The sequence below is a fragment of the Coloeus monedula genome, assembly GCF_965178545.1.
Source record: "Coloeus monedula genome assembly, chromosome: 3".
Lineage (NCBI taxonomy): Eukaryota > Metazoa > Chordata > Aves > Passeriformes > Corvidae > Coloeus > Coloeus monedula.
In genome coordinates this window covers 88,055,372-88,076,662 of record NC_138783.1, presented here as the reverse complement: position 1 = coordinate 88,076,662, position 21,291 = coordinate 88,055,372, and the positions used below count along the sequence as shown (strand labels likewise).

Sequence of the window (21,291 nt, the reverse complement as noted above, 5' to 3'; positions counted from 1 at the left end):
ACATTAAATATGTATTAAGTATATTATATATATAAGCACACAAATTTTCTTTTTTTCCCTATTTCAGCTATTCTGCAAACCAGTAATTATCAGTAAAATAATTTCTAGGAGTTTACCTGTAAAAAATGGTTTCATACACTTATGATTATTGCAGCAGATTCATTTTAAGATAAGTTGACTGAAAAGTCTTACCACTTTCCTTTTTTATTTTAGCAATACATTACTTTAAAAATACTACTACATACGCAGAAGTACTTTCCAAACACTCAGTCTGAATAAAAAAAGCAAAACAAAACAGAAACAATCACTCTAGAAAATAGTGGTCCCAACTATACTGTGCAGAAGAATATTAGATACCCAAGGCAAAAGCTCTAACAACCAATAGAATTACCCGGGAAACAGTCCTTTATTAGCTTAAAAAAAAAGAAAACTTTGCTCTGAAAAATAAATTTTCCTTTACTGTTCACTTTTCAAAGTAAAGTCCTCAAAAAGTGAGACAGTATGCCAGCTTAGCATGAAAGAACAGTTTATTAAAAGTAACAGTTGTAGTTTACTTCAGCCCTCCTAATAGTTGCAGATGACATCATTGTCAGAGACATGAAGCATCTGTCAGGTCTGGACAAGGGTTGAAATAATCAGGACACATGGAGGAGATGGAGATGGCCTGACACTGACATAGCAAAGTTCAGATGAAGGAGAGCTTCAATGTAAAACTGGGAAGGGAGTAACTGATAGCACACTAAAGAAAACAATGTGCCTGGAAAGCATAGTGAAATATGAACTATATGAGCAAACAAAATGCTGCCAAAAATTTACAACTCATTTTGGCATTACTAAAACAAGCATTACTAGACAGGGAAGGAACTACTCTGTCCTCTTTCTGAGCACAGTGTCCCAAATAAATGCTATACTTTAAGTACTGATAAATAAAAATCCAGTAAAGTTAAAGAGTGTTCTAAAAAACCTGCACAAAGAAGTTGTAGGTAGATTATAGCACAAAATTCTCTTGATGAAGAGGCAAAGCAACCTAACAAAAAACCCAAGTGAACATACGTTTGAGAAAAAAGCAGCAGCAAAATCAGCTTAGGTATGAAACAACTATGTACTTCTCTAGAGGTTTTAAGAACAGAACAGTCAAGCACCGGCCAGGCATAGCCCATCTACACACAACAGCACCTGATAAATTTATACATGATCTCCCAAGGTCCATTACAATCAACCAAGTCTATGACTCTGAGGTGCCAAACAACTATATAGACATCTGCAAACCACCTGCTATTGAAGAAAACAACCAAACTGTACACTGCATTTACATTAATACTATTCTTACCTTATGTTCAGGATCTAAAGGAATTATTTGAAGAGTTCAAAAAGTTGAGTTTTTAAAGGAACCAATTCACGTGAACAGACAGAATTAAGAAATTCCCTCATTATTTTAATTTAACCCATGGACAGAACTAGCATAAATTTATTTAGATATAAACCTTTAATCTGAACACATATGCTAAAGAACAGAATTCTCACTTTCGCTCTGGCAAGACAGAAGGTTGAACTACATGCTACAGCACTTTCTAAACCACAAACTCTAAGTCCACACCCAGAGAGTACAGTCTCTACTTTTGCTAGTTATTCAGTAGCATGAGCTCACGAAATTTCCACTGTCAGTTTATTTTTACCCATGAAATGTTTTTCTGCTTAAACATTTAAAGATTTATTCTCTTTCAATAAATAGCTGATTTCAGTCAGACTGGTCAAACCAGACTTCTCAACACATTTCATTTATTTTTTACAGCAAAATTCCTGAAATGTGATTGAAACACGTAAGTATTTTACCAACAGTATATACTCCAAATAAGTAAAGAAAACCAGCATCAAGAGGGTTGACACTAATTGGATGGAAGTGGCAGGAATCCCTAAAAATAAAATTATTCAAGGCTTGGCATTTGATTAGCCTTAGTTGGAAAGCAACTCTTTCAAACAAGAAAAAGCTTGCTTCCACTCTAAAGACATCGAATTCTTTAGGGAAGTGGAGATCAACCAAGACTGGAGATAGCTTTGATACCTCACTGATTATTAACCACTTTATGTACTGTATTGGTTATTTTTTGTATTAAAAAAAAAAAATCACCTGAAGGTGACATAACATTAGACAATACTGATTTACTACTACATCATGGTATTTGTAATGAACAACAGACATTTGCGGAAGCTTATGGAAAGCCCGAAAGAGAAACAGTCAGTGACATCAAGGTAGGTTTAAAACTTTAGTAACTCCTGTTCACAAGACATAAGCCTGGTTTTACAGCAGTATAATGGCTTTTTTAAATTGCAGTAAGTAGTCACAAGAGGTCACCATATTAAAATCTACATGAAAAAAACCCAAATTATCTATAAGCTAGAAAACAGTATACGCTATCATTCTGATTAAAAGGAAGTGGTTTCACTTATATATGTATGTTTGGCTTAAGAGCCACAACCATAATATAAAACATACAAACCACTTATCAGAAATTTTGTCTCTCTTGTTTTGCTTTAAATCAAACATTCAGCAACATATTAAGGGAAGTGGTAGCCCAGTGAGATCTAAAGCACTGCAAATTTTATGGTGCAACATGCAGAATTGCTTGACTTTGTCCCACCATAAGAAGTTCTCTTGTCTCTGCTACACCTTGCAATAGTGTGATTAACAATCCTTTTACTTTCCCATCTTTATATGACTTATTGAGTGGCTCACAGCAGTACCATTACTTTTTGGTCTAAGAACTGGTTGTTAATGGAGTGCTCAAATGAGTAAGATAATTACAGATTTGTAAGATTAATTTGAATTAGTTTTAAAAAAAAGGATCCTGGAGAAAAAGGAACACTTAAAATATAGATGAGCAAATGTGACTACATATTCTTTGTCTTAAACACTGGGCCAATGACGTGTCTGTCGTTTTTACTATACCACTTGTGTCAAACCAGGTGTATTGTAATAGAGTATGTAAAAGAAAAGAAACTAAGCCTTGTGGGTTTTTTCCTTGTATTTCTAGTGATATGTGGTATCTTCATGCAAGTTAAAGAAATATTCAGAGTCAAAAGCTTCAATAACTGAGACTGTAACCACTATATGGAAAACTTCCACCACTATACCCATCCAAACATAAGCCTATACACAGATATCTATTATGAGAATGTGTTTAGCACATGACAGCTAAACAACTGGCTAATGAGGAACCTGAGGCTTTTTTGTTTGCTTCTTTGGTAGGGTTTTTGGGGGGTTGGGGGGAGGGGGGTTTGAGGGGTTTGTATTGGGGGTTTCCTGTTTGTTTTTAACTTCAATGTTTCCTGTCACTAGTTTACATAACTTTGAAGTATCTTACTCTGGTACATTATAGTCTTAACACCTATGGTAAGATATTCTTGAGTTACAGAAAAAAACAACCCAAACAACTTGGTAGGCAGGGGAAAAAAAAGACACCATCATAAATCTGAAACATGTAATACGCTGACGCATATGTTGACTTGTCTGGACTAGATAGGACGTAGAAATTATAAATCAAGCACTGCACCTGGTAACTCCTCTGCTCCCTTTCAAGCAGTAGGCTATCACCATCAAGGAATTTTAAGAAAAATATACTCAACATACATACAACCCACAAAATGCTTGCAATATGAAATCCTACTCAATAGAACTTCAGAGCTATGTAGCTCTAGTATCAAGCCACGCTGCTGTGTATGTCATCCCAACTACTACTGCCATCTCAAAATTTCAGCAGATACCCTTTAAAATTAACTTTTTTCCTCTTTTGACTCAGACCAAAAGAAAACTGACAGGAATGGCAACATCATACATGAAAAACACCTACTTGCAACAGTAATTACTTCACTGCAGTAACTAGAATTTTTTTAAACCCAGTGGTAACTTGGTTCCAAGAACTGCCTTTAGGTTTGCGAATCTTACAACACTTGCAGTTCCTACAGATGAGTTAGCCAATTGCATCCCAACTCTAGATCAAGATGAGCGTTAAACACAAAGTATCCCCCAATTTTTCTGAGATAAAAAGAACTGGACAGAGAGACAGGCCAGAGAGAACCTGTGGTAAAACCCACCACTTTTCCCACCACAAAACATCAGGGAACCAGAACCTCTGAACACACGAAAGTATACTGTTGAAAGTAACTTTAGAAAGTCCAAAGGTTCTGCAGACTTGAGCTTAATGTTTGCTTATTTTCAAAACTCCACTAACCCATGTGTTTCAAAAAGCAGCTGTCAAAAAAGATGAAATTTTGCTAGTTCAGATGATTTACTCAGATTACATACCTGCAATAGGTCTCCTTCATCAAAACGCAGCATTTCTATTATGCCATCCGACTGGATGAAAGCTGCAAAGAAAAACAAAAAGAATGAAGTAATTTAACAAGAACCCATTTAGTTATAAATGAAAAGAACAATTTAAATATCTAAAATCTGTTGTATATCATTTTGTAGACAGCTATGACAAACCAAAATAACAACGCAGAAGCTAACAAAATATCAAACACAAATCTGTGACACTAATTTTGCTCGAGAAGTACCACACGTGGCAAATTAGCCTTTTACTTAAAAATGTTTAACTCCAAAGGGAACATGTTCTTCAAGGGTCCCTAAAAAGAGTGATTGTACCAAGCTAACTCCATACTTCAGTGAATATGACAGGCTGGGTACCTGAACAACTGAGTTTCATATGTCTAAGCCCACAAAGAGTTCAGACACTGTTTGTTTCTGAATTTCTGTTTCATTTACACACCAACAATCTTAACTGTACACCTGGAAAGCCTCCTTCACACTGCAGCCTAATCCTTGGCAAGGTAACAATCCTCTCCATCTTGATAGTTACATATTAAAATTTGAAACAGTTTAGAAGTGTTTGCACCGTAGGACTAAACTCCATGAAAAGTTCATGCCTCAGTCACATATAGGATCCTCAAATGCTCCACTCATTTCCTCTACAAGTTTGGTCAGGCAATTATTTTCATTACCTCTTAAAATGTAGGGGATGCTACTTTCTTCTAAAGACAAAGAAATAAGGGTATTGCCCTTCCTGTAAAATATAATCTATACAAGAACGAGTATGATTTAAAGAGGAAAGAAAAGTTCAAAGAATTCTACATTTTTCCCTGCAAAAATCTGCTCTCACACATACACACACAAAAGCAGGTCTTTCGAACAAAATGCAGTAACAACCTCAAATGAGAAAATTGTATTACAAAAAAAAAAGCCCTATAAATAACTCCTCCTCTACCCTATGTCCTTTTTCCATGACTGTCTTTACCATTTACCATTCATCCTAGATGAAGCTGAGTGAGTGATAACATGCCTGTCTTCCCACAAAGAGGAACAATTTCAACAGGAAGAATTTTAAGATTTTCCAGTACACAGTGCGCACTTCTGGAAGATGGATTTTGAATCCCAGTCCGAAGAAGGAGATTTAAACCTTCATCTCCCACTCTGGAGCTCAGTGTTCTAATAAAAACAATTATTATAAGGTCGGCAACAATGCCATTCTATGATGCTTTAAAAGAAAAAGTGACAGTACTTTCAGAAAACAAAAAGCACTCTTGGTAGACAGGAGTAAAGGCACCTACCATGCAGAGAAACGTTAGTTTTGACATATATTTGTCCCAAACATTTCCTCACTGGCTGCTTTGGTGACATGTCACTCAGTACCCAAAATTCACTGTACTACTTAACATACCACTGTTTGCAAATCCCATTCTGCATCCCTGACTTCGCCCCATATTTCGATACTTTCTCCTTAAAGGCACAAGCTCCACAACCTTGCTTTCACATGACCCAAAGTAAAAGTTAACGCAAGACAAAGATTGCTGCAGTCATCTCAAAAAGTCTCTTTTAGTATGCAAAAAACCTGAAACAAATAAATAAAATCCCCAAACTACAAAATTTTATACAATTACTTTTCAAGCTACCATACCACACAATTCTAATGTGCCACAGGCTGGGAAAGCAGCCCTGCTCAGGTGGAGTGTAAGAATCACCACAGAGGAGAAAGGAGCTCAGATTATAAACTACATGTATGTCTTGCAATATTTACAGTGGCATGAGAAATCCTAGTCAGTTGTGTCAGCAATAACTTAGTATTTTTTGGTGTGTGTTTATTGTTATTACCTTAATGTTACCCAAAACAAACAAAATCCCTGATCCAAGAATCAGGAGTTTGGTCAATCATTTAATATGGAAGAGCTATAATGAACAGAGGGCAAGAGACCCCCAAAAAAACCCCCCAAACCAAAAAACAACCAAAAAAACAGTGAAAAAGAAAATACAAAACAAACAAACAAACAAAAACAAACAAACAAACAAACAAAAAAAAAAAAAAAAAAAGAAAAACCAACCAACCAACCCACCCCAAAAAACACCAAACCAAAACAGCATGTAAAAAGCTTTTACAATATCAAGTCCTACAGTTTATGAAAGTTTGGGCTTTTAAAACTTAAATTACTGAAATAGGTCTGCCAGTTTAAAGTTTAATGCTAGAACAAAGAACAAGTGAATTCTTCTCAATTTAACTGGCAATACATATGATGCAAGACATTCAGTTCACAGTTTAATTTTGGTTTTAAAATCACCAAAAAGTTCTGTAAGTGTACTGCATTGCAAGATGTAAGAAAATGAAGCTTTGACATGTTAGGTTAAAATGCAGAGTATGACAGTTAATTGTGATTTCACAGAAGTATCATGCCTATCCGCTGTGCAAGAATCCCAAATTACAGATTAAATGACACAGAGGGAAAATTCTCAATTTTTAACTTGGGGAGAAATTCAGAATGAAATTATATTTTTTCATGTATTTGATTTATTCAAAGTTCAGCAATCACAATTTAAAAAACTTACAGATACAAGCACACCTTCCTATTAATCAAAAGGAATTGCACCTCTGAGATTGGACTTTTTGGCATTGTATCGCTTTCTAGATCTCTGGTCTGGAAACAAAGAATACACAGCATTTGATTGTGACATCAGGCACAAACAAAAAAATCATTAGAAAACAACTTTTTATATAAATAATCTATCAACAACCAGCAAAGCATAAAAGGCTATTTCATCTAATCACAAATTCTTAATATTTTTTGAGGCTTTTTTCCCTTTGTTTTAAATATGATACACCATCAGTACAAAGAGCAGAAAGCAGCAAGCATTCTTCCACAAGGACAACACACAGTGAAGTCCCCAGAAATTAGCCCAAACTTTCTACCCAAGCATCTTGAATTCAGACCTGTAGACCCCGAACACTTTTTCAGCCACTCTTTAGTTATTTCATCTTAGTGACAACTTATGAACAAAGCAACAGATGTTACAGAACATTTTGAGTGGATGACACTGTTAAATAGAAGTGCCATTCATCATTATATCACTTAAGAAATATTTTCAGAGGGCAGATGACAGTGCCAGGTGAAGTCAGATGCACTGCAAAGCCTGGCTGCTGGCCATTTCACAGCAGGCACATCTCAACTGAGACGGTGATGAAGTTGCTGTGGTTATACCTTTTATTTTGGTTTAGACTAACTTTCAAGCCTGCGTGTCTCTTTATTGGTTATTTCATCAAAGCAAGGAAATGGAAAGTAAATATGTATACCTTCATGAGATGAAAGCTTGTTTTTGCAACTGGCTTCTCAGACTCTTAACTCAGGATGAGCAACAAGTCACCTCACTCAAATGAGGCAAAGTTAATTACATTTTAAAAAACCTCCACTGACGAGTCATAAAGAATCACCCAAATCCCTCTAAGACCAGCTCTCAAACTGTCCAACATGGACCACAGAGAGGACAAAGCCTTCTTCAAAGAGAAATGCTGACAGTGCCCTTCCAGGTACGCTTTTGCCCATTCCAGAATTAGCAGTCGCTCATTTTTGCACTTGTGCTACCTGACCTAAGCAAGTTTACAAACTTTGCAATGCAAGCCCCAAAACAGTTCTTTCTGTCCTTTTACACAAAATACGTATGTCACCAATAGACAATAGGTTGTTACCAATGCGCAAAGTCACTGTAAGTAATTAAGTATGAGATCACTTGGGCGTGCTTTATAAGGTGAACCATTCCCCATGCTACAGAGGAAGATGACTGTTTTCTGCTAAGTCCCTAACAATTTCCCCTGGAAAAACTTCTTCCCAAAGCCTGAGTTGATACCATCATGGCCCATTACCAGTCTAATACTGTAGCAAATACAAATACTTTAATACTCTGGAACAGTAAAATGCAGCAAATTAACAACTGCTGCCCGAGCCATTTCAGTCACCCCTGCCATATGACTGGCAACTGCTACAAGATGGGTACAACATAATATTTGGGGTAGGAAGCATTTCAGCGGTCACAGCGTGATCTGCCACTGCACAAATCAGCAGCCAAGAAGCCAAATTACACATAAGGAAAATAATTTCTTCCTGACCCTACAGGCAATTGAAGCCCTGAAGGCTAATTATAATAGCTATTAGTCAAACTTTAAATGCTCATGGACCAAAGAAGGAAAAGGATACATATTCATATCCGCAGATTTCAAGGCTAGAAAAATCATAGTCTCCTTTCCTCTTCCCCTATGCTGAACAGAATACTTTCTTCTGAGAGGTATACACAAATTCCTCTCAGCAGAAAACCTCTATCCTTACAAGCTTCTTCAAAAAGCAAATGTAACAGATTCATGAGACTATGTAACAATTTCAGTCACTCTTGCTACTAGGATATTACATGATTTCAGGGTCAAATTTTTTCAGCTTCTAGCTTGTATATCCTTGGTTTCCTCTAAGTTTCATTTTCTGTTTGTTTCAATCTACAACCTTTAAAATACAACTTCTTTGATTAAGTTAGTTTTACTTTGAAAAGCCCATGAAAGATATCAGAAAAAGACCATGAACCTAGTCTTTCCACTTGCTTCAGAACAGCTTGTTCTACTGAGAGCACTTTCCAAGCTTTCCAAACTCTTTAAAAATGGCAAAAGAAAACCCACCACCACAACCACAGCCCCCAGTCCCCAAACCACAGCTTTCTGGAACAATAAAAGCACTATCTAGTCATTATTACCAGTAGATTCCTTAATGCTTTCCCCTGCCCTTTCCAAGAACATCGCAATGCTTGATGGTAAACACCTAACATGACAAAAATTAAACCAACAGTAGCTGAATTCACTTAAATTCCTCAAAGCTTAAGAAGCATCTTTTCACAAATTTATATAGCTAGTAGACAAATCTTGCTCAAACACATCCCTATTTTAATTGTCTCTTGTCCAAGCCTTTCATATTTGGGGCTCAAACAAGAAAATACAGACCTATAAACCATCAAGTAAGAAGAAAATTTTAAAATCCTACACATCTAAGCAAACAGGAACTTAATATCAAAATCACTTTAGCCAACACCAGTCTTTAGCTGTGACTGAATCACACAGAACAGAATAAATTTGCATGTAATGCAAGAGCAGTGAATATGCCAAGGCTCTTGGTGCACAACAATGAAAAAAATCTCCACAGCTCACAGGTCATGAGGCTTACTCTGACTGAGATCTGATTTTTAAGGTGGCTGTGCACACTTATCTTTCCTTTAGCCACTGCTAATTTCTTCATTTTAATAGGAAAGTATATTCTGGTATGTATATTTATAAAAACACTATTCTGAAACATAACTTAAAGCTACTCAGTAATAGTGCATTAATTTATTTCTATGTTAATGATCTTTATATATTCTCTTACATGTTTGCAAGAACTGTTTTCTTTCCTAAGTCTTGTCTAAATCAGTTTTACTTCTTTTAAATTGGATTTATACAAACCTGTATCATCTAGTCTCCAAATTTTCTCCAAATTCTGAAAATAGTGTCATATCTTACCAAAATAGGGACAGATCAATTATTTAAATAATTTCTAATTTACACTAAGGTTTTTTTTGAAGTCCAGCTTCCAACTCTTTGTCTTAATGACTAAGCCCACTTCAAGGTAGCTATAACCACATGAGCCAATTACAATGCGCTAAATGCCACTCACTTCTGTCAATGTAATTGTAATTGCTACATTTGTATCACTACTGGTTAAACTGCAGCACTAAACCTGGACAAGTTATTTTTAAAGCTTTGACTATGAATTAACTGCTAATGCAGTCACACAATTTCAATCATCCTGAACAGTGGAAAGCTGAGCAACATGGGGAATACAGGCAGGTGGATACAGAACAAAAAAATAAAATTATTAAGGATGGAAAATTACATTGTAAAAAATAAAATACCATACAGATAAGGGAAAACAGTATTACACTGTATGCGAGCAACCATTTTAATCAGCTTCAGGACTACAGAAGTCTGGTGAGCCTCAAGAAACATGTCCCAGTTCAGTGTTCAACACAATAAATCTGATTAAAGAAAGGCCTGTTCTCCAAGACGGAAGAGTCAGTGTTAGCTATCAGCCTGGATTTCTGCCTACATCCCAACAGGTGACTGTTCACTGGAAATGTAAAAGGTCATTCTTTTATGAGACAGCGAATGTCAGGCAAGTGAGAATCACCAGCCAGCAGGCTTGCTTTCCAGCTAAATCCTCTTGCACTTACCTAGGCAATTTGCTTGTTTATTTTCCAGTACTCCATAACAAGGGGAAATTAATAATTTTTCCAATTACTAAAATTTCCAATTCAGGAAGAGTCATCACAACAAAGAAAATACACACAATGCAGTAAAGATCACATGTACAAATGTCACACTTGGAAGGCTTTTTGCATAGAAACATATTCATTGTTTCTTCATTATTAAAACCTCTAGCAACCATCCCTCAAAAAGCCAACTGGCCAAATTTGTATTTTCTATTTATATATTAGATTTGAAATACAACCATTCCTAGACAATGCACTTTAATCATCATGTGAAATGAAAAAGCAATACTTTAAGCTAAATAATAAAAATAAAGAATCTTCATTAAAACCCTCATTTTGTACTACTGATTAAAAAGAATTTCTGACTTTACACAATACATACTTGAGTAAGTTCATATGCACCAATCTATACCCAAGTTAATACGAGCTGAACAGAGACAGCAGACCACTTGCACTGCAATACCTGAGCACACTACTATTTCACAGTGGGGAGAAAAAGTCAAATGATTTGTCCTTTACTGCACACAACAGCACAGTTTGAGTGTATCATTGACACCCAACTAAGCCTGCATATAATCTTTCACTAACTTACTTTTGTGTCATTTCTGCCTTCAGATAAAAGACAATCTTCTTTACACAGCAAGGCCCTTCCCTAGTAAGAAGAGCTGTCACGTTGTGCTCATCCACTCATCTCTTTTCCCCTTAGTTAAGGCTGATGCAGATTTTTAGGAATTCAGTCACCGAGTTTTTAAAGCTAGCCATGAAACAGAAAGTGACTGCATGATTCTGTCTCCAGACAGACAATGAAGCTACTGCTTAGACTGAGAAAGGAAGAAAGAGGGTCTCCACCCTGAAGCCACTGCTCACACATCTGGCTCACAACTTTCACGCTTCAGAAGACAGTGCAACTGTTTAAAGGTTTCATTTACAGTTAACACTGATTGCATGTGTTCTGTGATAGATATATCCTTGCAAGAAAACTACCCAAACATACATAGATGTTACAGCAGGGATACTGCAACACGTGTATCAGACAACAAGGCCCGTGGAAAAGAAATAGATATGGACAGATTCTTGCTAGATGTTTCAGAGATGTTTATTTCTCCAGCTGCATGGCCGGGGCTCTGCCCAGGAACTGTTCCAGTCACGGGACCCGAGGGTCCTTCTGCCCGCGCAGGGGAACACAAAACAATCAATGGGGAACGAGGCTGAGAAGGGCCAGGGAAACCCCGTGTCTGTCCCCAGGGCCCCTCTCCCAGTACCACATGGCAGGGGGGAAGGGACCCTGACACAGAAACAGAAAAGAACACTGAAAGTAACATGTACTATACCTAACAATCTGCTTTTATTTAGTTATTTTCTGAACAAAATTACATTAGATGATTTCAGGTTGACACACAAAAATCACATTTTATTCAAGTATCTTTATTCTCAGCTTATTCTATATTCAGTCTGTACTTCCACCTTACAGAAATGTGCATTTCCGTCCACTTCAACTAAAGCAATTTTTATTTTCATCCAGTTTTTTTGTAATGAGTTAAAAAATTATCTGCTATTGGCCAAAATGGTGGATTTCCCGTGGTAGCAATAAAGACCATAAAACTTCACTTGGAAAAAAGCACCAAAATACTACTTTGAAAGCTGCCAGATGCTTTAAGTTGGTGCTTTAAAGTTTTCAAAGATTTCATTTGTTCCTCCAAAGATATTTACTTCCTGGCTCCAAAATGCTTCTCAGAAAATAATACTCAATTCCATTCATAGGGGGGTATGAATGAGAAAACTTACTTTAAAATAAATTTTAAAAATAAAAAAATAAAAAGGAGAAATAATTCTCTCAGCAGGAGAAAAACTATTTTTAAGCCAAAGAGAACAATAATCCTGACACTCATGGAAACTTCTCAGAAATCATTTAAAGAGAACAAAAAATTTAAAAGGAAGCTAAAGAGAAAACAAACATCTGCAAATAGCATCCTTTTTTTCCAGCTTTGGGCCATACAAAATGTGGCTTTCTATTCTTTCTAATGATGGCAATTTCAAAATTTCAGTATGTTAAATTAAGTTATATGCCTATACACATTTTTATTGAGCTTGTACAGACATAAAATTAATTGGAACTACCCTCAAAAACAAGATAAGTTGTCCTGCAATGAGAGGGAAAAAACAACAGTCCTTCCAAACTACTCTAAAGGATTTATCTCAATTTCCCAAGTTTTAGATCAGAAACTTTTCATTGTGGCAGTTTTACTACTCACGTAGCACTGAAAACTGATGTGTGAAAAGATAACATGCACTTAATGGAATTCTAATCTTTTTAGCATATAGAAACATTCAATATGTAGCTTGCCAGAAATGGCAGTCTGTTCATGGCTTCTGCAGCCTCAGGAGAACAATGCATTAAATGACAATAACTTTAGCTATTACCATTAACATTGGTCTTACAAACTTACACTCGTATGAAATGAGCCACTGAACAGACCACCACTTACTCAAAAAAATGGGTTGTATCGACACAGTGGAAAGACCTACCTGAGAGGTACATCCAGGATGATTAATGACCTTAATAAACACAGAGATCAAGCATTGTTCTCCGCACCATAGAAAAGAGGAAGGAAGATGCAATTTTCAGAGTTTCCAGAAAACACTCCACGGAACAGGAAAGTGACAGAGCCAGGCAGATACCTCCTGACATCTAAATGTCTTGCCGGCAATGTGAATGCAATCAGGTAAGAGATACAGCTTATGCTTGGTGGACACTGCTCAGTTTTCCGTCCTTACTCCCACCTTGCTACCTACTACAGAGGATGTACACTCATCTTACAGCACAGAAACAGCAGCCTACTAAGTGAGAGTTCTGCTCTCCTCCCTGCCCTGATTTTGCCTCCCTCCCTTTTTTACTTGGTCATTTATCAGGGTGGAACTACATGAATTTTTAGAACAAGGGTACGTGGACAACACAACTGTTTAGATTTTGTTGTGCAACACTTGCGACTTGGTTAATACCAAGTTACTGGAGAGAAGTATCGTTGGGACAGAGAAGCACACTATCTCCACCCCTCCTATGCTCACCTGGCAACACCCAAGTGTCCACTGGAAACAGCTATTAAGCCTGAGGACAAGTAAAAAAGAGTGGCGAGGTAACGGTTGTTCAGCTACCATATCAAGCTTACAAATACAACAATCGAAGGCCAGGAAAAGGTAGAAAAGGCCTGATGTTAGAGCTGTAGTGTTAATGATGTGGCAGTAACACTACCTATTGATTGCTGAGCACAGCAGTCTGTTGACTTGTCATGTGGAAGCACAGACCAGCAGGAAAAAGCGGGCTGCAAGGTCTGATAAAACCAGAGAAGAAATGGGTGGAGAAGAATGGCTGAAAGTTTTGAAAGAAGATAAAATACACAGCAAAAGGAATGAAACTAAATGGGCGAATTTCAGTTTGGGGGGAACACTCCAAAATCATTAATAAGAAATTAAAGGTGCAAGTAGGCAACAGGGAAATGAAATGCTTGCAGAAATGCAATTTAGCCACCTAAAATACCTTGGAAGCAGTTACTCCTTAGAAATAAATAAACAATCTTTTCTAGTCAGAGTCTTTTATAAACAGCTGTGATGATCTAAGCTGACACTCAGTGCAACACAGATAATAATTTCACCCAATAATTCCAAACCCTTCGGCTTAGTGACAGAATATGTTACGGAAAGACATCTAATTCTACTTTGAAGATTCCAACAACACCTCATCACTAAGTTGACCCCTAAGACAAATCTTCACTCAAAAATACCTATCATTTCTACTTTGATATGCCTAGTACCCAGTCTCAACCTAAATAGGCACACCTTTGCTAAATTCAACATTAGAGCGTTTGTTTTTTTTTTTTCACAAAACCAGTATCTTTAAAGCACAATTAATTAAATAATGCTAAATAAATAAATGTTTTATTCAATCTCTGAGATCCTTAGTCTAGTCTTTTTCCCTAGAGAAATTTCATTTAATCCAAGGAAGAATTCACAGCACTCATCAAGTACTGAAATTCTGATCAAATTTTCCTTGATGAACTGGAAGTTCATGTCAGTCTTTTCTCCATCAGATAATGATATTCAGTAGTACTGAGTGGCAGAGTGACTTCAACTGTGAAGATTCTGTCAATGACAACCATCTCTCCTTCAGTATCAAATGTAATCACATTTCTCCCAAAACAAGGAATTTATTAATCTTTTGATTCTTTCGGAAGATGCAGGTCATCCAAATTATCTGGGCACTTCACGACCTAGTTAAGCTACACAAAAGGCGGATGACAAGGTATATGGTAATACAAAAGTAGTTATATCATAAGACAAAAGTTACACACATACATACCTTCCTTACCTTTTTATACTTAGGAGACACAACTTAGAGGGCAAGAGTAGCCTCAGTGCTTCTTAGTACACACTAGATAATGGTAATTTCTGGTACCTCTAAACTGCCTGTTGCTGGCTCCACAGATTGAAGCTACGCACAGGTTCAGAATACCAAAGCAAGCACACAAGAAGGAAATGGTTTCTAGTGAGGACCAAGTACTCCATGTCCTCCACTGCAAGAAAGGAATAGTCAAAAACTTCGCAACATTAAATATCCAAATCTCTCAGTATTTCCTCAGACATATCAGATGCATAGATCGTTAAGTATTACTTTAATACATCTTGTATATTAACATGTAAACCACAATATTCAATGTATTGTTATATTGCCAGCAGCTGGCAAAGATGAAAACTAGTAGCTGTACTATGCTTCACATGAAAGACAGGATACAAATATGCCTGTTGAAACAAATTTTTCAAGAGAATGAACAAAAACCAGGGGACAAATAAAGCCTATGTGATCCGCAATTACAGAAACAAGGAATGGTTGACAGGGTCTTGTTTCTATGATCACACTTTTTTCAGGGATGCAGCAACCCATGAAGCTTCCTGGTACAATTACAACTCTACTTCTACCTAAATTATATCTAAACTACTATTACCATAGCACTGACTTCACCACAGGGTTACATGGAAAGTCAGACTTCTCCTGTCTTGCAGATACTCCCATCAACTGCAACAAAACTATTGCAAGCTCCAACTAAGTTTTAAGATCACAGGGGAGACACAAAATATAGAGACAGGAAAACTGAGGGTGGAATGGACCTTAATATGCCATCCGGCTCAACCTTCTGCAGAAGTACAGCAAATGCTGAATTTGGATGATGTTGCTTAGGCTGTCATTTAGCTGGGCCTTGAAAACCTCCAAGGTCAGAGATTCCACAACCTCTCTAGAGAACCTGTTTATACGTCTGACCATCCTCATGGTGAAATACAGACTCATTATGTCAAGCCAGAAGATCATAGCCATCCTGACCGGAAGACGGTGACATATGGAGGAGTCAGTGATCCAGGCAAGAGCCAAGCTGAGCAGACCCACGCCTGTGCTGGGCTGCATGTCTGGGCTGGCCGTCAGGCCCATGCTGCATGTACTCCATGGCTGCAGGGGGAGCCCGGACAGCCCTCTGAAACAGAGAAGCTGCAGCTAGCTCCACCAGCTATTATGCCACCTGGGTGGCCTTGCTTTATCTGGAAGTGCAGGTGGAAGTTCCCATGTGAGCATCCTTTCTACCTGACAGCAAAAACTATGAATAGAGTACTCTTCTTGCAAGGAAATTCAGCAATAAAAACGACATGGGGTAACCTTTCTAAGGATGGGGTCTGCACAGTGTGTTGCACACGGACTCTTCAAAGGTCTGTTTGGTGCTGCACAATTCAGGGTTCCCAGCATCAAAAGAGATCCAAGATTATCTATACTATTCTCTCTTTATATGGTTAGTTTTAATAAATAGAATTTTCAATGCTATTTTATAGTGTCCAAGTGCCTCTCTTACTCAGATCATCACAGAGCAGCATCTCCTGGAACAAAACAAACTTTCCTTGTTTAACTTTATGGCCACCGTCTCTCAGGCTCCTGCCATGCATCACCATGAGCAGTCAGGCTCCATTTCCTCCATAAACTGCTTTGACATTGGCATGCTGCCACAAGATCCCTCCAAAACATATCTCTATGGGTCCCTCAGCCTCCATTCATAGGTCATGCACATACTGACCATCCTTGCACACTTCCAGTGGGATGGCAGAGAGCAAAACTGAACACAGTGGCTTAGGTGTGGTCTATTAAGTGCTGAGTAAACAGGAATAATCATTTTGTTCACTCCAGTGGCTACACTCCTGTATGTTACCAGGGTACATTGCTGACTCATGTACAGCATTTCCAGGTTGTATTCCCTGCAGGTGGTTATTCTGTCCCATATAAAGGGCTTTCCATTTGTCCTTTTTGGATTTCATGAAGGTCCTGTCAGCTCATTGTTCTGTCCTGCTTAGATCTCTCCAAAATGCAGACTTGCCCTTGAGCATTCCAACTCCAGATCAGTGACAAAGATATAAAGCAGGACAGGTCCCAGAATAGAGCCAGGAAGGGCTCCTTGTAGCCAGCATCTGAGGTAGAGCATGAACCACTGCTGGGAATAAAACAAAACCATACACCCTGCAGTTTATCTAGTTGCCTGGATAGTTTTTATCATTATCTACAAATTCCACCTGTAAATGTTTGTACAGTATTTTGGTGTAAATCACTGATTCATTAAGACTTCTTCTATGTTTCTAAATGATTTCATATTTATTTACAAGCTTCAGATAGCCAGTCTTTAAACTCATTTAGCATATAACATTAGGTTTAGTTAACACTTAGTAGGAAATAGGTGTTTCAAACTACTTAAATTGGCATCATGCCTGTCTACAACTTTGTCTCCTATCATCACTCCCTCAAATGGCGATTTAATCTGTTTAACATCATATTTGCTGTGCTTCCTCACTTAAACAATTAAAAAAAACCCCAACCCTATAACCAAGGGTTGTCTGGGATTTTTTAAAGTTTATGTAACTTTAAAAAGTCTGCACACATCCTACTACACAGGATCCATACAGTCCAACATAGATCTACGTGTTCAACTGAAAAAAACCCTCAGAAAACCCTTAAGACATTGCTAAGACAAACTACTTTATGAAGAATAATTAATGGATTCATTGATAAAATAACTTTAAAAAACTAAGCATGTTGCATTAGAGACAGCTGAACAGTTCTATTACACAACATTTTGTAGCTTCATTGTATACATAGACAGAAGGAGCTGTTACATAAGTAGTTTCATTTCCTGTACACTTCCACTAAATTTCACTCAGGTATCTCTAAAACCAGTTTGATAAAGTCAGCAAAACTCCTGCTCTCAGATGGTTCTCTGCTGCTAGCTACTTCAGGCAGCAGGAAGAGAGGTATTAAAAATGCATCTATGATAGTCTTAGTGAGAAGATCAGTCTGGTAATTGAAGAAGGAAAATCTCAAACTAGTGAGACACCTGAATTTTCTCCTCCTTTTCAGAGACTGGAATTACACGGCAATCCTTCAGCTCTTTGCTATTTCCCCATTACACCCAAGGTTTTCAAAAAGAGTGAGAGATGAACATGATCCTGGTTTAGTCCCTTTAATATTCCAGAGCAAAAGTCAATCAAGGCTGCTTATGAGAAAATGTTAAAACCCTATTTCAAAAATGTTAAATGCAAATGCTTCATCATATCCTTGCTGCAGTCAGTAAATTACTAATTATTCCATGAGGACAGTTGACAAAATGGAAATACACAACAATTCTGCATCCCATTAAAATTTTAACAGCTGCCTCTAACAAACACAGATCTGATACAAGATTATTCTTTGCTTGTACTTATGACTAGAAATATAAACTGAAAGTATTTAGCTCTAATGGTCACTGGTTCCTTTGGTTTATCCCTATGCAAAAAGAAATTGTGCATTCTCTGTCTTGGTATAAATAATTAAAAATGCTGAAATACTAACACAAATGTTTTGAAAAACAAGAATTATTATTTTTAAAATAACTGTAATTTAAACCAAGTTTGCTGACTCCCACAGTGTGACTGCATCAAATCAGTTGCTTTCACTTTAAGTACCAATTGTGCTCAACTTTTGGAACAACAGGATAATGCAGGCTGGAAGTGACCCTGGAGGCTCTACCCCAGTCACCTGATCAGAGAATGTCCAGTTAGAGGAGGCTGCTCAAAGTATTACTCAGTCCACTTCTAACTACCCCCATTTATTACTATGAAGAGTGGAAATTTAATTCAACTGCTGTCTTTTAGAGGAAAAAAAAAAAGAAAAAAAGGCACTTTCTTGAGCTGCTGTTATAACCAGTAAGTTCATGCTGTAGACTGACAAAGTCAGGGGTGCTGCATTGGACAGAAGGTACAAGCAAGAGAAATAAAAGACATCATTACAGACTTCTATTCTTGCTGAACCCACAAACACAGGAACAAACCGAACTGGTTCTAGCCTGTGCTTCAGTCACATAACTTTTACTGCTAGTTACACATGAACCACAGCAGCCACCATTCACTGTCAGACTCCCAGGTCATTTACCCAGTTTACTGTTTGAAAAGATGCTTTGAACTTACAGACTCAGTAAATCACACCATGGAACCATAACACGTATCACTTTAAGCAGTGTAAAACTGGGTAGGTTTTGAAATAAAGTGACACATAGCAAACGTCCAGGCTTTACTGCAAACAGATGAAAATGTTAACATGCACAAACACGTCTGAATGACCCAGAGCAATCCATATTGCAATCATTCACAAAAAAAAATCACAAATGAAAGTTTTAAATAATGCAAAACCTATTGAATTCTGCAAAGTCTGGGATTTCATCATATTAGGCACTACACAAATCCATAGCAAGTTCCTTCAAGAGATGACAATTCAAGGCCCTGAACTGAGCACAGCATGCTTCAATGGACCTCTGCAGGTGAGGGGACCCCAGTCTGCTTCACATGTGCAATGTAACTGCACACCAGTGAGGGAGAAAGAGGTGTAGGGAGGGAATAGTACCCACTCTGAGATTACACTGAAAGTCACAGAGAATATGGGGTCTCAATTTCCTGTCCACTGCAGTACAATTTTTCCTTTATTTTAGTCGGAAGACTTCACAAGCAAGTAAGAGACTATTCAATCCAAGCACATGCTCAGTATTTTTATTCAGAAGAGCAAAGACACAGTGCAAACCTAATCAGCTGTCCCACACTTGTTTCAAAACCACAGTGAGACAGCATGGTCAATTTTTATCCACCGTGTTTTCCTCAGTCTTCATGATTCTGATGTGCTACTTCAACTGCTGGAGTGTTTTCAGTTTGATTGAGGTCATTCTTTCTGAATCACATTTTGATTTAAGTCAGGGTCAAAACACCAGCATAAAAGTAAACAGTGGCATGCTGTAGATTAGTTCTGACAGCAGGATATGACACACAAGCAGTGTATGTGAAGAGACTTTTTATAACATTATTTTAAACATATAAGCTTTGTCCCAATCATCTTCCAACATTAATCTACTTTTGCTATTCATGTGAAGTATCCTGGTTTGCTATTTTAGATACCAATAAAAAACAAAAAGGAAATGTTACTTGTCTGAGATTAGAAAGAATGACAAAAACGGAACCAGAACTCCAACATATCAGTGCACTGCTCTGATGACAATATCCTGCTTACACTCAGTAACTAACTTAGTTTCTAGGAAGCTAGAAGAGAATACACCAAGCATTAGGAAAAAAAAAAAGAAAGTCCTATTTTCACTGCTCTATCTGGTATCATAATGTAGATGTTTAAGTAGAAATTTTTCCCAGATCCAGATCCAGCACTAAGATGTAACTTCAAAAAATACTGTCAGGGATTGAACATAGCCTAAATATCAACCTTGCTCTATCTGCACCTGTCTTGTGAGCAGATGGGTAGGTAAGAGAACTATCAAAGTAGTCTCAAAAGGCCAAATAAAAGTCAACTGGCCAAATAAAAGGGGATTAAAAAAAAAAAAGAGTTCTATAAATTGAAGATTTAAAATATACATATATAAATAAATATAACTGTATATACATAAGGTAACTAACACAAAACAGTTCAGGTGAAAAACCATCCTCATGTTAGACACTTGTCTTCAAAACACTTCACTTACCATAGGGTTATGGCATTACTATGGCTTCCAGCAACCTAAAACCCAGAAGGCTGTTCTGTGTATCTCGTGTGTCTTTCCCCCCCAAAATAACCCAAAACAAAACAAACCCCAAAAACCCAAACAAAACACTAAATAAAAAGCACACCAATACAAACTGATAGCTGTCCTCAATCTATGTGGCAATACAGAATGTGATAATTACACTAGGAAAGGATAAGCCTTACAAAAATCCTGAAAATCATACATATTTGCCAAAGAAACTCTAAAGCTATTTTTTGCCCCTCCTAAATAGCAAGAGGCTCTTTGAGACTGAAATTTTTTCCTGCTATGTCATTCTTTTGCAATGGTTCACAGATTTCCTAAGCAAAAAAACAAAAAAACAAAAAAAACCAAACCAAACCATAAAATTTTACAACCTTCTCAGTCATACTCATTCCTCAGCAATACATGGGCACTGAGGACCCAGCTAGGCACAAAAAAAGAAGAGTCACATATCAGTGTTTAGTCTGAAATCAGTGTTTAAGGCTCTCTGGCTGGTTCATATGCAGTTTTCTTTGCTCTGCAGTCTGTTCAGATACCAGGTAATTTCCATAAGTTCTATTTCTCTAGCACACAGAGAGTGTA

General features: G+C 37.3%; 1 protein-coding gene across 1 annotated transcript in view; it reads right to left on the bottom strand.

The window, feature by feature from the left end:
* The window catches only part of TMEM131 (transmembrane protein 131), a 94,539-nt gene that overhangs the window by 70,071 nt on the left and 3,177 nt on the right, over positions 1-21,291 (bottom strand). The window contains exon 2 of the mRNA XM_082278246.1: positions 4,304-4,365. Within this exon, the coding sequence (XP_082134372.1) occupies positions 4,304-4,365 (62 nt within the window). The remainder of the gene's footprint in view (positions 1-4,303; positions 4,366-21,291) is intronic.